Source organism: Mya arenaria, chromosome 3 (assembly GCF_026914265.1).
Source record: "Mya arenaria isolate MELC-2E11 chromosome 3, ASM2691426v1".
In the NCBI taxonomy this organism is placed as follows: Eukaryota; Metazoa; Mollusca; class Bivalvia; order Myida; family Myidae; genus Mya; species Mya arenaria.
In genome coordinates, this window is record NC_069124.1 from 85475772 (window position 1) to 85494695 (window position 18924).

Below are 18924 nucleotides of genomic sequence, written 5' to 3' on the forward strand. Positions count from 1 at the left end.
CTCGAAGGTGGTTCTACCACAGTCCAGCAAACATATGCGTTTCGCTGTTTTACAATAAATTATACTTGATGTTAATTTTTGGACTGCACATACTGTGTTATTGCATCAAATATTTGTTAAGGAAAGTACAACAGAATAAAGTCGTGTTAAGGACTTGGTTTGGACTTCCCCATTGGTGCCATTAATAACGGTTTGCAGTTAAAAAACGCAAAATAAAATACGTAGTATCGCTGACTGATACTGCCACCTGTGGTTGTAACCTTAGTCTGTAACAGTTACGATAACTTCCTTTTAATAAATATTTGTGTCTTTATCAGGGTAAACATAATGCAAAGATAGCGAGATATTGAGCTATTTGGGTAGCGGCTTAATTTTATATCAGACGTTACAGGTAAATGTGTAGATTTAAACTAAACGATATATTTCACAAAACATGGACATTTCTCAAAGGAAATTTAATTGTATCAGATGTATTAACCATTCAAAGTTTAAACGTATTTTTGTTGCAATAATACTTTTAGTGTTCGTCTCTACAGCCATCCATTGGAACATTACAGTGAGACATCAGTATCGCAATTCCAACAGTGGGACCGCGTGTGTGATCCCTAAACTCGACCCATTCGATCCGTCTATCATGCCGTACATCTGGGAACCCTCGCCAATCGTCTGTGACACGCGCCCACAAATACTGCATACAGACGACTCTGGGGAGGCGCGCTGGAACGAGAGTGCGCTTAGGCTGGCGGGCCTCAGGAGTACGGACGTCCGGTGCGTGTACGCGCCCATTAACTTACTAAACGACATGGAGGTTCGTTTTGGGAGTCCAGTGAATTTTTCCCCACCTGCATATTTACCTGAGGAATTCTTTCAAATAGTGTGTAGGAATACCAAAAACACAGTGGTTTTTGAAAAGCTGTTTTCTGTTATACACAAAGAGAGCCCGAGCGTTAAGCGCGCCAGAGTGCGTGCCTCCAGTGCGTCCAAGTTGAGCGTCGTGATGCTAGGGATCGACTCCGTCTCCCGCTCCGCCGCCATCCGGAAGTTACCCAAGACCCTAACATACCTCAGAGATGTGTTGCACTCGTACGACTTTCGGGGATTAATGAAGGTAAGACCACTATTCATTCATATCTTCGGGTACCCTCATTTAGATGCTCAAAAGAGTTATTCATTCAGCTATGAAACACATGACATGTTTTAGCATGATAGCAGATGCCATTCATGTCTGCCTGATGCGTTTAGTCTTATAAAGATATGTTTTGTCTTTACAGGTCGGAGAGAACACTTACCCAAACCTGGTTGCCCAGCAGGTGGCGCCACGCGGGCGCGGCGCTGCGTGCATCAGTCAGCCATGTGACGGCCTGCCGTTCATCTGGAAGAATTTCTCGGCTTACGGGTACGCCACGATGTATGCAGAGGACTGGGCTTACGAAGCTACGTTTACTAACCACAAGCCTGGCTTTCGGTCCCCGCCCACGGATCACTACATGCGCAACTTCTGGCTCGCTTTGGACGAGCAAGAAAGCGGCCAGATGTCGGGCATTGGCGCTCTCAAAAACGTGCTCTACCCACTAGAGTTCACAAACCTGAAGGAACAGGGCTCCGAGACTGCCCGGCGGTATTGCTACAATGATGCCCTCAGATACCGGTACATCCTAGACTATTTGAAACAATTTATGAGTGCCTACACAGGCCAGAGAAGGTACGCGTTTACGTTCGCCAACTCAATCGCCCACCAGGTGGACAACTTCTTGAGCATAGCAGATGATGGCTATTATGAAATTCTTAAATGGCTCAAAACAAAAGGGCATTTGAGAAATACTGTAGTTATGTTTTTCTCCGATCACGGCTCACGGCTGGAGCGAATTCGAAATACGCTTGTTGGCAGAGTAGAGGACAGGATGCCACTTCTCCACTTGATTCTACCGGAACACATAAAGCAAAAATACCCGCTTCTAGACAAAGTTCTGAAGCAAAATCAGGAAAGACTTACTACTCATAAGGATGTCTACAAAACTATAAGTGATATTTTACAAGGACAGTTCAAGCCTTATAAGCTCAGCCAACCGGCCTGGGGCGGGATAAGTCTCTTCAGCGAGATTCCTAAGGACCGGTCATGCGCGCAGGCAGGCATACCGGATAGCTTCTGTGCTTGTCACACGGCAAGGCCCCTAAATCTTACTCAGCACATAGATATTGCGACAAAACTTCAAACAATAATGATACGCGAAATAAACAATTACATTACTGGGTATCCAAAGTGTTTAAAATTAGAGATCTATAAATTGCATGCAATAAGAGTTATATCTAATGGGTTACATTATACCAAATCGTCTATAAAATGGTTCTCCACGTTGTTCAAGATGTTCACGCCGGTGAACGACACCACCGAGCGGTATGAGGTTGTACTGCAGACGGTGCCCGGTTGTGGCGTCTTCGAGGCAACCTATGAGGTCGTACAGAAGGACGAACCCGTGCGCGTGGGTGACATTGTCCGTATAAACCGGTACGGTGGACAGGCGCACTGCATGCCACACAAACAGCTCAAGGTATTCTGCCTCTGTGATGATCAAAACAGAACAGACTCGTGTTCATAGTGTGATCTCAGTAAATGTATACTATATTTATATTTTTTAGTGTTTATTTAAACTGTTCCACATAGTCAATCACATATTGGGTGTTCATAGTGATCACAACAAAATGAATGTATACACTTTTTAGCTTTTATCACATAGGCCATGACATATGCGATGGTTACATTCTCTATTTACTGCCATGTCACTAAACAAAAACCTTGATATTGTCTTATACAGTTTATATTGTCATATCATTTTTGACCATAAATTAAGTCGCGAATAAGATCATTTTCAATTTACTTCTTCATAGACATGTCTGGTTTAATAAATTGATTATCGGGTATTTGAAAATACTAAATATTTACACTAACTTTATTAAACGGAAGGGAAACTCCGATACTTTAACTTTTATCGTTTACAAGTATGACATATGGTACGTCACCATTGGTCATAAGAACGTTTGTGTACATGGTAATTGTTCATTTTGGCGATTTACAGAAAATGAAGCGAGCGCAGCGAGAATGATCGCGCCAAAATGAACTCGAACTTATTTGGTGTTCGCACTTATTTGACTCACCATCTCTGCCCTCTATGTAGGCAAGTGGTATTTAAGCGCGACAGTTCAATCGCCCATGCGTTATTGACGTCGCGTGCACGTCAGTTTGGAATAGCTTTCGATGTTGTAGCACGGAGGACCACGTGATCAAAATGGACAAGCCAACAATGTTATCGTAAAATAAAACTATAAAATGTGTTTGATAAAAAAAACTAGGGATGCAAACGAATATTCGAATATTCGAATATTCGATCAAACGTTTGGTATTCGAATGTCAAAATCGGTATTCGAATATTCGATGTTTTTTTTGTTGAATAATAATAATAATAAATATTTTGCCTACAACTATGTTGTTGTATTTAAGATTCGTTTGTCTTGTTTAAACAACGATTGGCCCATAATGCCAGAGGTGTGAATGTGATGACAATACACTAAACACGCGGCATGTATCATTTAGGGATTTTATATCGTCGGGTACCATAAATAGTCCCCGTGTTTTTACAATAACTAGCTTAATGTAAAAACACGGGGAGTGACAGAAAACGACAAGTGACAGAAAAAAAAATCCAATTATTTTAGGTAAATTGCTTCTACCAATTAAGAAAATCTAAAATAGACTAGTTCCCAAGTTGGTTTAGTTTTTCCGTAATTTATATATTATAGGTCAATCCCAGAACGAGGCTGCTCGTCCTACGGAGACTCTCCATTGGCACATAACGCCATTTGACCCAAAATCCATCTAGGTTCACGTTGTTTACAAATATGAAGGCAGAGGAATATTAATAAAAAGTTTTTGTTAATTTTTCTCTGTTGATAAAGTATGACTTTTTGTCTTTCTGAAATGAAGAATTTCAGAGGCTCATTTGGTGTTATTCAGGGTTCGCCACGCGTAGTTATTACGACAAGGAAAAGCTAAAATGCCCCGGCTATTACTTTAGAGAATATTATAAAAGTTTACTACAACTTTTAAAAGATGTATTTTGGTAATCGAATATTCGAATATTCGTTCGAAAGAATTACCGAATATTCGAATATCAATTTTGCCATTCGTTTGCATCCCTAAAAAAACACCTTTATGAACTGATGGAAGGAAAATCAAGATATAAAAACGTAGGTCTTAAACTGTTATTACAAACCTTTGGACACATTTAATGGCTGCAGGTTGATTTATAGCTTGGTTTACGAACCTTAATAAGGACCCGAAAACTTTAAGACACGTTTACGCCGTTGGGATGTTTGGAAACTCCAGCATTTTCATTTCCAAAAAATGTTCAATTTTCGAAAATAATTATCACTTGTAAAATACTCTGTTTAATAAATGATAAAGTGTGTAGAAAACTGTTTTAATTCAATTATAAATGATTAATTAATTAAACACACGAATATTTTTTCAGATAAAAATAAAGATCGTTAATGGCTCACAATATTGTAATATACGTTACTTCAAAATTGCAATATCTTAGGATGAAAAACAAGCATAAAAAAATTCTGCATCTCTTTTCAGAAAAAACTTTAATAATACATTAAACTTCAGACAGTATTGATGAATAAAACATAATGCAATGTATGGTTTCACTAACTTTTACATGTATATAACGTCACATCATAAGAAAAGTATGTTGCCAGTTTATACATATTAAACAAATAATGCCTACACGCCGTACAGTAAGCATTTACGTCATTTTGCGATCCTATCTACACAATGATAGATGTATGAAGCCAGACATACACTTAGTCTGGATAGCTGACCCGGTGATCATGCTTTTCAAGGGATGCCCTACATGGCGGAAGTAAACTCATGTTGATACTGTTAAACGAGTATAAAGAGTCGCCTTGATCTTGGTTCTTTGTGCAGAATGTGTCATATATCAATTCGTTCACCTGCGTATATTTTGGTTTACCATTCGGCAGACAAAGAGTTCGTATTCCTTCAAGAAAATTGAGACAATGAAGCTATATGGTATTGGTATTCCTTTCTAGGATTTAAAGTGTGCCATTTTTGTAGCACACCTTGTGACGCTATGTATGGCTAATACTACTGAACAAATATAACATTGAAATTAAGTCACCTCTTGTGACCTTCACCAGTATAAAATAAACTGGAATACTTCGCTGGCAGCACTAGGACATCTGTGTCTGGAGCTCTAGCAATGACCTTGTTTATTTCTGCCTCTTGTTAGGATAATAGCAATGCCTCATTTGGAAATATTTCAACATTGGCACATTCAAGACTTCTAAGACTGTAACACAAGATTAGAACAACAGTGGTCTTTAAGCTTTTCTGAAATTTCCACTGGTCATAAAGTAGACATGGCAGTTTGTCAATGTTGCCCTTAAAAGCCTTCCAGTCCGTAAGAGTTCTTGTTTTGGGACCAGATAGCAAGATTGTGGACGTAGTTCTTTTTGCATTCAAATGACTCGAATGAATCAGGGAAATCAGCCCGCTCTTCGAATGTAGGATTTGAAGTGTTGCTTGCCATCATTCATGCGTGCAACATCCTCACATGATTTTGAAAGGCATTCCGCTAACAGCTACTAAGGACCAAGGGGCCTTGACCAAGAAAAGGGACAGTATTGTTCACAATTTGATTGTTTATGGACTCTAAAATAGCTGCCTCACCCGTTCCATGAGCACAATTTTAATTTATCTAAAAGAATTTAGTTTTTCCACTTATTTATCCAATTATGTATATGTTTATAAACTGCATTTTAATGAATTTACATGCGGTATTTTGTACGAATTCAATATATCTTTTTAAGGTGCCATTTTACAATTTCTATTGAACAAATACATATGTTTTATATAAATGTGTTTAACATTTAATTGTTTGCAATTCTCTTTGATCTAACCCATTTTCTACATGAAACTATAAACATTCAATACGACTAAAGATGTTTTATGAATACCAGATTAGTTTTTACCATCTTACCACATATATATATATATATATATATATATATATATATATATATATATCTAAATCTGGAAGAGTATATATTTTCCCCTATTCACAGAAGCTTGTGGCACACTTTTCTCATATCTAAAAATATTGAACCTTAAGTTTATAGTTGTTAGTATTACAGCAACTGGGATTTTTTGTGTCCTAAAGGGTGGCATATAGTAATCTTATCGTTTAACCGTGCGTCCGTCCCCACGGATTCCGATCATTATTTGGAAAAACGCACGGTTATTAAACTTTGTAGGCAGGCAAGTCATGACTACTAGATAAAGCCTTTTGATTTTGAAGTCAGTTGGTCAAAGGTGTATGTCGTGGTGACATTGAAGGGACTGGACAAACGATAATACCATTGCATGAAATAAAGAAAACTTGATATCGTCGTGCACAGCGCATTGCATCTTACAAACATTTAGTGATGTGTCACACCGCTTACGACACATGCATCCTTCGCAATTGTTGCCTATTTTTCCGAAATTTCTTAATACATGTAATAACTGGGTCTGTCTACCACGTAAATTCCAGTAAATTTAAAAACAGCGTCGGGTTAAACGGGTAAACTCAGCTAAGACAGCGACAAATTATTCTTTTTATCATGTAATGCTTTACTATCGGCATCATACTAGCTCATATTGCAACTCCATGCTTCTTGTGAGAAAATACTGTATTTGCTGATGTTTGGACCATCTGGAGTTAAGTTCTTTTAAGATTGGCTTCAGCTAAAAATCGGTTTCAATATATGAAGGACATGTAGGCTCAGATATATTAAACTTTCTATGCAGGTCATGACCATGATATGAACTCTATTGATTTTGAGGTCAGTGGGTTAGAGGTCAAGAATGTGGTGACCTTCAGTTGACAATCGGGTTACCTTCAAAATCTTAAGAACGCTTTGGGTCAGGGACCTCAAACTTGATAGTGTTATTGTTCATGATCAGCAGATGAAAAATACTAATTTTAATTTGTAGATTAAAGATCAAGTTGGTGGTGAACATAAGCTGAAAATCGGTTTCCGGTCAATATCAGAAGAAAGCTATGTCACAATGACCTCAAACTTTGTAGACCATAACCAGCAGATAAACCATACAGTATTGCTTTTGAGGTCAGTGGTTCAATTGTCAAGGTCATTGTGACCGTTAGCTGAAAAAAACAATTTCCTATCAATAATTGAAACCCCCCACTTTGGCCCAGATACCTCGAACTTGATAGAATTCCCTCAAACGTGACCAGCTCCATAACTATTCTGTCGTCAGTTGGTCGAAGTCAATGTCATGGTGACCTTGAGCTGTAAATCCAGGTACCTAAAACTTGATATGCTGGTAAACTTGAACCCTTTTTGTCATATTTCAAAAACATTCGCAAGTCTTTGATGTGTCGCGGCTTTGTGAATATTTCATAAAAGCAAATAAAATCAATTAATTATAAACATACATTTCGGATAGAAAAATACCTTTATGATGTAAAAGATTCAAAACTTAGAAAAGCAATGTCAAAATTTAGAGTTTCATCACATGATCTACAAATTGAACGTGGTAGATACGTTAATACACCTAGGTCTCAAAGATTATGCATCTACTGCAACCAAAGAATGATTGAAAATGAATATCACTTTTTACTAATATGTCCGAAATACGCTGACTTAAGAGCCAAATACATTAAAAGATATTACTACACGTGGCCAACAAAGCAAAAGTTTATTAACTTGTTATCTAACAATTCAAATATATCTCTAGTTAATCTATCAAAATTTATACACTATGCCAACATCTTAAGAAACTAATAAGTATGTTGTTGTTTGTATCCATAAACAAATGTTTTGCTCTTCTGTTAAAACAATTTGTGCCTAAATCCATGCCTTGCACATGTATGTATTTTGTATTTGCTATAAACATGTCTGATATGTTTAATGCAATAAAATGTTGAATTGAATTGAATTAGTGTGTTTACAAAGCGGGAAAGCACTGAAATGTGATTTGTTTGGTACACTTCCTTTAAAATCAACATTTTGTGGACATTTGGATTATTCACGGTAATGACCTTGATACGTTGCATAGTTAGTCACTGGGATGACACATAAATAACTAGAGAGTCATAGCCAAGCCTGGTATTATACATAAACCATTGTGGCAATAGAGCAAATTGTCCTTAAAAAAGAGCACTTTTTATAAGATTAAAAAATATGTCACATTTTATGTAGGTATACCATGTGCGATCGATTTATGTGACATTTGATGATAATTGTGACATATTCGATAGGATTGACATATAAGGGTCTTAAATCCTTCATAGTGCATTTTTGTAGAGATACAATTAATAGCTTATGCTATAAAACTAAAACATGAAGGGCGATTTTTGGTCTAGACAGTTTCTAGTAATTGATAATTCTGTAACAATAGAGCCACTTTACACAAATACACACTACTCCTGGTTTATTTGAGGAAATAAGCCATTTATTACAAAGGGACCTATACAAATCTTGTGGTATCATTGCGGATAATACTAGTAATGTACTTTCTCCTTTCATTAGTATTTAAATGTTAAAATCAGCATGTGCATATATTCCTTGTTAGCTACTTATTTATGGGGCAACTTCAGGCAATATCATCCCATTATGAAAAAAAGGATTTCAAATGCAATAAATGTTAAAGATATTTTTTCGAGTGGCACTCGCGTTTAAAATCAATACATACACATGTATAACAAACACAAATTTTGAGTTATAAACCTTTACCTACTTACTAAATAGTGCATTCATGGAAGATATTTATTACTGATAACAAGATTATAACCACCGTGTATTTAATAGCTGTAAACGCACAAATATCAAATGACTGGTGCAGTGCTAAAAGATTTACAGTGATCAACTTTCGTCTCATAAGGGAGAAAAAAACGGGTTTTCCACCTTTCTCATTTGAACAGAGTTTTGTAAATCCAAGCCTAAAATAATTTTCAATAGCGTAACATTTTAAAATAATAACTACCATAATGTAACTCTAAATTAAACACAATGTCTTTTATAAGAACCATTGTTTTCGATATTCGTTCATCATTTTCGGTAAATTAAAACAATTGTATTAATTAATACATTTTGGAGTAAGAATGCATCTTTAAAAAAAATCTCTTTCAATGAGTACCATACTCCAAAAGAATTGTGATTGACGGTCGTGTGAAGTTAGCAAAACATGCGACATTGGTCATTGGTGATTTAAATAAGAATTTCGCGCTGGCAAGAATTTGGAGAGTTCAACGACATTGAACATTAAAAAAAAACGAATGTCGTGCTGTTACGACATTTTACATCAAAAACTTGAGAGTCGTGCTGGCAGGACATTGAACATTAAAAAAATGAATGTCGTGCTGTTACGACATTTTACATCAAAAACTTGAGAGTCGTGCTGGCACGACATTGAACATTAAAAAAAATGAATGTCGTGCTGTTACGACATTTTACATTAAAAACTTGAGAGTCGTGCTGGCAGGACATTGAACATTAAAAAAATGAATGTCGTGCTGTTACGACATTTTACATTAAAAACTTGAGAGTCGTGCTGGCAGGACATTGAACATTAAAAAAACGAATGTCGTGCTGTTACGACATTTTACATTAAAAACTTGAGAGTCGTGCTGGCAGGACATTGAACATTAACAAATTAGTGTCATGCTATGACGACATTTGATATTCAAACACGACATTAGAAATTCCAAAAGTGAATGTCGTACTGTCAGGTCATTGGGCATTCAAAACATGAATATCATGCTGGCAGGACCTTGGACATTCAAAAACTTAATCTGCTAGCACGACATAGATCATTCAAAAATTTGAAGTTCGTGCTGTCACGACATTGGACATTCAAATCATGAATGTCGTGCTTTAAGGACATTGGTCATTCGAATTATGAATTTTGTGCTGTCAAGACATTTCATGATTCACTCATCGGGCTGGAACGACATTGATTTTAGACATTCAATTATGAATTGCGTGCTGTCACGACAATGGACATGAATATCGTGCTGTCACGACATTGGACATTCAACACATAAATGTCGTGCCGTCGTTCCCCGTAAAATATCCAGAAAAAATCGGTTAAACCCGTAAGATCATGGATTGTATTGCAGATGCAAAGCTCATTTGGCGTAAGATATCAATCCAAAATGTTTAAATGAAATAATGTATTTCATTTTATCCGATATCTTATTCATTCATCAATATTATTATAACAGTTTATTATGTTTAAAATAGCCTTGAATTATCTGACATTTTTTGTTGAAATTGTTAGTATGTACACAAAATAAATGGTATTTAACCTATAACATTACTTATTGCATATTATACACTTTTACAATTATAATCAAATTCAAAGTGCTCAAGGCGTTGACAGGCTTTCGGCCTGCTACTATTTGTGAGAAAGTCATATTATGCCGAATGGAACGGAAAGTGTGTGGAGATTTCTCAGTTTGTCTGAGTAAATTCAAGTCTAGAGTCTTGAGCAAGTTGCATATGCATAATTTTAATCCACTTCTATGGATCTGTTCATTTTGTCCACGAGTGGCATAGGTTGGGGGCAATATTAAGATACATTAATACATACATATAGGGAATAAATAATATGTAGGTGTTTTGACCCAGAGAAAGTTTGCGCGAGGATCGTGTAATTGTAGAAAAAGACCGTAACGATAAACTTTATTAACTTGTTCTACGCATTTTGTTGGATACATTTGGTTCAGCGATCCGTATATCATAAATTATTTTATCATAATACATATTTATTTACAGTTTATGCACGTATAGCTATAAATCATTTTATTAGTATACTAGTATCACTGTGTGGGAACGGACACCGGATATAGCTAAAAATGATAAGTAAACAGACACTTATGCAGTTGTTTTTCTTTACCAGAGGTAAGACCTTGCTGTGTTATCGCATATCTACCGTATCCACAAATGAAGCAAGTGTTTGAACTAATACCTGAATGCTAAATTTGGCCTATGGTATACTTTAAAGTGCTTACGATTTAGCAGACCTCGTAAAATGTTTTTTTTTTTTTGTTTTTTCAAATCTGAGATGATCACCTCAAAACTTACAGAATTTCGACAAGTATTGTTATATTTAGGAAATATCGAATCAATAAAAAATCTGAATCGAAGGATTTCACAAGCATGAGCTCAACTATTTTTATTGTAAGAAATGGCAATGTAACTTTTAAACTGTTAAAGATATACCCTTAGAAATGTTCACAGTACTGTACTGGGGATAGCCATATTATGTACTGGGGATAGTATCAAAGTTGAGAAATGTGTGTCCTGGTGATAACATGTAAAATGGGACAAGAATTGATAGTATCATTGTTAATATACAATAAACATGTGTATGTCTATTTCTAACTTTCAAATAATCTGCAAAAAGTGAGACTTCAATTTGATAAGAAATTATTGAGCAAACTTTAGTTAACAATGAGTTTGATCCATGCTCTCCTAAATGAACGTATATATTATGCAAGCTGTGTAAATAACAGGGTTGGTCACAATACTTTCTTTCTCACTTGAGTAAACGAGCAGAGACCATTTTTCTGTTCTAAGTAATACCAACATCGACCCAAGCTTAGAAAAAAGCGTTACGTGTTCCAAATTTGATCACAATATCTCATTCCCTACTGGTGACTTTCTGTGTGCAAAAACGTACCTACTTGATTTACAAAGCAATACTATATATAATATGAATAGCAAACACCACATACATTCTACGGCCATATGTTTTGTGTTACTCAATAAATCAGATAACCGGCGTATTTCAAATATTTAGATATTGATGCTTGTGAAAAACACATCATGATTAACTAATATGTATGAATACAACAGTTTCAAGTGCATACAGATACAGATAAACAACAACATGTTTTGGCTCTCATCCCTCGATATGGACAACATTAAACAATTTCCCTCGAGCTCGCGTATAGGTTAATAGCCGTAATCATTATCACAGTCTCTTTATTCTAAATACATAAGTACTATCCCCAGTCCACTTAATAGCTATCCCATGTGTAGTTATTTATCTATCTATCCCCAGTACACTACCAATGCAACAAAAGGTATGAATATCTCCGTAACAACAAAATATATCATATTGATATTCTACACATAACTAGATTATGTAATTACAATGAAATCGCTCGATTCAGTTTTTATTCTTATTTTCAATTTGTTGATTGATGTTTGAAATTGTACCACATAAATGAACATTTGTGAGCGATCATGCAACTTTCGGCGAGAATTGGGCTATTATACTAAAGAGGAGACACATTTCCATCATAGTCGTATATTGCACAGTATCAAGTAATTCAAAACTCTTCGATTTTGTTAAATACATCACCATAAAATACAAAAAAAAATGATAGAAAACTGTCCAAGTGTCAAAATCAAACGCTTATAGATTTATCACTTTTTGAGCTATATCCGGTTATAGTATTGGTTAGGTATATAGGTTATACACACAATGAGTATTTTATCATGCATTTTCACAAAAGGAATTCACTCAAACAGTGTGTTTTTGAAAAGCTGTTTTCTGTTATACACAAAAAGAGCCCGGGCGTGAAGCGCGTCAGGGTGCGTACTTCCAGTGCGTCCAAGTTTAGCTTGGTAATGCTAGGGATCGACTCCGTTTCCGGCTCCGCCGCCATCCGGAAGTTACCCAAGACCCTCACTTACCTACCTTTTTTCTTGTACAGATATAATGTGTCTTTAAAGATGGAGAGATCATGCACTTACCAAAACATGAATGCCCAGCACGTGGCGCTACAAGGGCACGGCACTGCGTGCATCAGCCAGCCTGCTTCATAAAGTGAAGTTGGGGCTATACAGGAATCACGTCCGTCCGGCCGTCCTTCCCGTTTTTGTCAGGTCCATATCTTTCACAATCATGATCGGATTTTAAACTTATTTGGTATAACAAGATCATAGCAAGGTCAACGCCCATTCTCGCTTCAAATGTCACCAGAAAACAGTTTTCACGCACCTTTCAAGAAATAATGCTTCACTCTTCTTAGAACTATTTAAAGACCGAACAGACCATTTACATACTCTGAATCACTGCGCGAATATCCATGACAACCACGAATTATTGCATATCCGTACGCAATTATTTTCACTAAGCACAAACGAGTTCCGGCAAAAAATACATTTTTACTTAATTTTGTTTAACTGAGGTGGGAGCATCTACCATAGCAGCTCGTGTAAGATAGGTTCATCTCGACCCTCGCGCATGGTGTTTTGCGGAAACTCCGTAAACCTCGTTTCCGCAAAACACCCTACGCTCGGGTCGGATCTTACATTCTCGGCCATGGAAGATACTGATAATCACCAGAGCATAATGATGTGTCGCACGTTAGACCCGTGTCCCTTGAAACTTGAAACTTGAAAACTATCATGCACAAGACCTGTGCCCCTACCTTCTTTGTCAAGGTCACAGCAACATGCTGAACTTAGTATTTGTTGCTATATCAGCCTTACTGGTGATAGTTTATGTCCGGTTCATATCTTTGTCAAACAAGGCCAGATTTCGAATTTATTTAGCATTCCGACACTTAGACATGCAGGCGTATTAGTCACATTCTGTGATACCTTTAGTTTACTTTTATTTAATTTGCGAACAATATCATTTTCATTTTACTTGTTCATGTACATTTTCGGTTTTATTTGTATATTGTTAGGCTTCTGAAAAGTTATCTTAAGTTTATTCGTATATATCACTCTTTTGTATAACCGTACGTTATTCGTTAAACATTTTTTTCTGTTTATCTATTTCACATGTTTTTATTTTTTATTTATTTTTCTTTGTCCTTGTCGAATGTGGTTATTAGTTATGACGTATTGATAAAATAAAACTATAATTGAATCATGTGGTCCATATTTTCTGAAAGATAAGTCAGAGATAAAGCCGTGCTACATTCTGGTCGTAGCTCAACATGGTCAAGGAAGTGCTGTTATATCTGCTCTTTATAGCTGTCAGCTCGGGAGTACGCGCCGAAGTCAGTTTCGACAAGGCCAAAACAGACAGTTTTATAAATGCAGTGAGTGGTTTTAGCTCCTTATATAGAGGCATGTTTTCGTTCGACTGGTTGTTTAGTATGACCAAACTGCATAGTAACGTTACATTAATACTTTAGTATTCGTTCAGCTTAATCAAAGGACGATTTCAAAGACTGCGGAACACTTCATGTATGTGCCGCCAACCATGACCACCGGTAAAAGTTGTAATACAGTCGATCAATGCGGAATTCTTTCTTTTTATTGGCACCTTCATGTTGAATATAGATTCACAGAAACGTGTATAAAACACATTTTTCGTTACGACCAGGTGTAACTCATATACTTAATAAATCTCAAGTGCCCATCTCCCGCATACAGGCCCTCGCATGCCGGAAAGGCAAAAACCCTGGACTTGCGGCGTCAGCGGTCAAGGATAATCGGGTGGTTTTCGCGGACGGGTATGGCGTGGCGGACCTCAATGACGGCCGGAAAGTCACCAATAGGACGCTTTTCGGGATTGCGTCCATGTCAAAAGCTTTCGCCTCTGCTCTGATGATCAAACTCCTCCATGAGCGGAAGTAGGTTTGCTTATTACTTAGTCATTACCTCGGCCGATGTGGTGATCTTTACGGAAATTAAACGTGTTTTAAAGGTTATTCTTTCCGAAACCAATATCTTATTATTGTATACAGATATACACAATTAAAATTGGTAAAATGTCCGCAGTATGTCGATTTACACGAAGCCGGGGTCCATCATGCCGGAAGGGTTTGCATACAACACGAGCGAGTTCACGACGTATGCGACGGTGCGCGACCTGATGACGCACTGCCTTGGCGTTCCCTCAAACCAGATGATGCGCCTCGACGACACGCTCACTCGCAAGGACGCCGCCAGGTAAGCGCCCAGTGTTTAGTCGTAACTTCAAAAAGCTGCAACATTACCGATGGATTGAGACCTTCAATGATATATCCTTATTAGGATGACAATGCTGTATTTGGACCGGTATCAATCGACACTAAATATCTTTGTTTTCCCCTGCTTAATACAGGCTCTGTTTCTGAAAAAAAAAACCCCGCAAATATCATCTTAATTATTATACATCAAAACAAAACTCGTTACTTTAAATATCTGGGTAAAGATCATCTATTTACCAAGCTTTGCGTTCAATTTTAAGTTAGCTGAAGTTCACACATGTAAAGTATCAGGAAATTGTGAAATATGAAACATACTTTATTTCACGAGGCAACTATGGTTGTGCTTTACTGTGTGTCATAGGTGGCAGTATTGGGCAGAGATGCTGATTTATATACATTTATTAAATATGTGCATGCACGTTTGTTTAAAGGCGTATTCGGTACTTCGCGCCGGTGTACAAGTTCCGCATGCACTACTTATACAGCAACCTGCATTACGGGATCGTGTCGTACCTGTCCGAGCTACTCGGCGGCCAACCCTGGGAGCGGCTCATTCAACAGCACATATACGACCCGCTAGGTTAAACCACAGTAACTCTGGTCTTGTAACACAGCTATGACACCTGATTGGCGAATCTAATACAGTACTATACAGTGTATAAGCAAAACACAAACTCGCCACAGGACTTATCATTTCATTAAAACATTAAAGTGACACTCTTATTAAAACAATACATACACATTTATGACAAACATACATTTTGAGTGATAAACCTTAAACTACTAACTAAATAATGCATTTATGGAAACTATTGATTACTGATAACACTATTGTAACCGTGTATTTTATAGCTGAAAACGCAACATTATTAAATGATTGGTGAATTCTAAAAGATTTACTCTGTTCTACTATAGTTTCATAAGGTAGAAATACCGTGTTTTATACTCATTTCTTTCAAATTAAACTCGGTATCCTTCATAAGAACCATTGTTTTCGACATTCATTCATCCTTTTTGAGATATCAAAACAATATTATTAATTGTGGTAAATCTTATCTGGGAGTAAGAGTGCATCTTTAACGTATGAAGAATATTGACATAAAAAGAAATTTCAAAATGGTTACATCACATCAAATAATAACAAAATGAAACTTGATACTGGTCCTCCAGGCATGCATGATTCGGACTTCCTGGCGACGGCGGACCGGAAGTCGAAGGACGTTTCTCAGGGTTACGCGGACGACGAGTTCACAGGGGACTTGGTACCCGTGCCGGAGGAGGTCAACAGGTGCGCCATGTCCTATTATGGATGATAACAGGGGATCATGTGTGTTTGTGTGTGCGTGTGTGTGTGTGTGTGTGTGTGCGTGTGTGTGTGCGTGCGTGCGTGCGTGCGTGCGTGTGTGTCATATTGAACGCGTAATCGGTCATGTTATGCATCCTATAAAGATTTCAGACAAAATTAAATATAAAGCATGGTTTCGGGATAATTAAAGTAAACGTTTATTTCAAATATGTCATGTTGTCTTTCTAAAAGGAAATGCCATTATTTTAAAATGCTCTATTCACTGTTAATATTATAGTTTAACGATTATCTTATCCTTGGTTATCATACAACATGATCTTAATGTCCAAAAAGCACATGTCTGCTTCAGAATTATCCTAAAAAGCATGCTGCCTGTTCAGATGTTTACAGATGATTGAGTTTCATGTCGTTATGAAGCTTTAAACAGTGTCTGCTCTACAGGCAGTGGGGCACGTACGCGGGATCAACGGGACTGATGAGTTCCTCCGCGGACATCACCAAGTGGATGCTGATGCAGCTAGGTGGCGGGCGGAGCGAGGTGGGCGTGCAGGTGCTGGCTGCGGACGACCTCAGCCTTACCCACTCCCCACAGACGGCCATCCGCTCCTCCACTGTTGAGAAGAAGTTCCACCAGCCGCTGGCGCCTTTCACAGTCAGCGAGAGCAACTATGCCTTCGGTTGGAAGACCGGCTTTTACAAAGGTAGATTCATACGAGTTTGGTTAATTTCATCACTGATCTTGTTTTCAAAGCGAAGCTGCTATTGACGTTAATAATATATGAATATCCTTCGAAAGTAAAGAGGGGCAGTAAGTTTCCCTTGCACGTGTTTAAGGTTACAAGATGTTGCGTCACACGGGGACAACGTTCGGTTACTCTTCGTTGATCACGTTGCTGCCTGACGTTAACGTGGGCGTGTTTACCACGATGACGGGAGAAGACGAAAGCTACATCACCCGCACACTACTACACAGGCACGAATAAAACCATTGCAATATAAAAGAACATTTCTTTTAAAAAACCAGTAGCCCTTGAGTATCCTTTCTCCGAATGCATGACGGTGTTTTAAGAAGAATTTGAATGACAACGGCTGTGACCTTTTTACCGGTTGAACTTACAATGTGATCATCTACTGTTCAGTGGTGTTTCAAGGTCCGAGGTCTAACCGTTTTCCGAAATAATAACGTTGACTGATACCTTCACCTTGACCCACCCAAAACAGGAGTCATCTACTGATCAAGGGCAACCATCTGGTGGAGTTTCATGGTCCTACACTAATCAATATTAAGCTATTTTGCGGACAAGACATGGTCTACCGACAGACTGACGGACAGACAAACAGGCCGGCCATGCTTGACCGACCGACCTACAGGCATATGCAATAATGCTAACCTATATGTCATCTTCTTCGAAGGGGGTTAAAATCTGTTTCACGACATACCTACTATAATGATAAACAATATAACACTTATGTAATTGTAATGTAATTTGCAAGTCCGCGTTTCTACCATTCCTATATGACAATGTTAGTAACGGCAACCTATCTGTTCATTCAGTCACATTCTGGACAGCCTTCTGGGTGAGGAGCCTTCAATCAACGAGACGACGGTGTGCACGTTCCCAGAGCCATGGTACGCCGCCTCCCACTCACTACGTCATCCAATCGACCAATCCCTACCACCCTCGCGCCCCCTAGACGCCTACACCGGCATCTACCACCACATAGCGTACGGCAACCTTACTGTCACAGTCAATACCACCGTCAACCAACTTCAGGTGAGAATGAATAGGTATATCCTGTGTGACAATAGTCGATATCACAAACTGAGAAATTTACTAGCTACAGATGTACGTTTTTAACGTTTCTGGAAAACAGAATACATGCACACAAATATTTAGCAAGGCTTAAATTAGTTTTCCTGTTCAGATGGTGTACGGTATTGGCCGATGGATCCTGTACCCAAGGAACACCCATGACTCGTTCACCGGGGAGGCGTTTGGCCTCATGTACCGCCTCGTGGACCTCATTTCCGGCGTTCGCTTCCACGTGCACACACACTCCCCAACCACGCTTACCGTGCCGGACTTCGAGTCACGTGAGCCGCCGGTGTTCATGCGGACCGGAGACGTTCCTCCGAAGGCAGGGGTGTCCATTGTCGGATAGATATTTGTTTAAATTATTATTTAAATAAAACATACTCACATAGTACCTTTTCTATACATTTACTTTGTTTTGTGTTGGAGTGAATGTGGCACTATAATGTGCGTTTCTTAAATACGGCATGTATTTTATGCTTGCGGTTTTGAGATTATCGACAATAGTTTCCCTTCTCTTAAAGAACCATACTGGCATTATCATTTTAAATCGTAAGTTTGAACAGCACGATTAGCACGTCTTCTTACGTAAATCCCCACAAAAGCAGTCGGAGAATATAGAAGTTCATTGTCCATTCATTTATCCTAATGTCTGTAGTATTTTCTGTCACTTACATCCTACAACCGTGTGAGGGTACCGTTTATAGGTCATGTATGTTTTACTCATCTAGCCATGTCTAAATCCCATGTTTGATCGTCACCGGTCAAGGTCATG

At 38.0% G+C, this 18924-nt stretch overlaps 2 protein-coding genes across 2 annotated transcripts; both read left to right on the forward strand.

Moving 5' to 3' along the window:
• The first annotated feature begins 369 nt into the window (after positions 1–369).
• On the forward strand, positions 370–12948 carry LOC128227166 (uncharacterized). Its single transcript, XM_052937424.1, has 4 exons — positions 370–391; positions 537–1108; positions 1272–2549; positions 12832–12948. The coding sequence occupies exons 2-4, from the start codon at positions 635–637 to the stop codon at positions 12922–12924; spliced, it is 1845 nt and encodes a 614-aa protein (XP_052793384.1). The 5' UTR covers positions 370–391; positions 537–634; the 3' UTR covers positions 12925–12948.
• Positions 12949–14046: 1098 nt separating this feature from the next.
• LOC128228930 (penicillin-binding protein 4-like) lies at positions 14047–18540 on the forward strand. The gene is made up of 9 exons (XM_052940491.1): positions 14047–14153; positions 14491–14690; positions 14839–15009; positions 15461–15609; positions 16200–16317; positions 16777–17036; positions 17170–17308; positions 17891–18110; positions 18262–18540. Exons 1-9 carry the CDS (start codon positions 14049–14051, stop codon positions 18496–18498), a joined length of 1599 nt encoding a protein of 532 aa, XP_052796451.1. The 5' UTR covers positions 14047–14048; the 3' UTR covers positions 18499–18540.
• Positions 18541–18924: the final 384 nt, after the last annotated feature.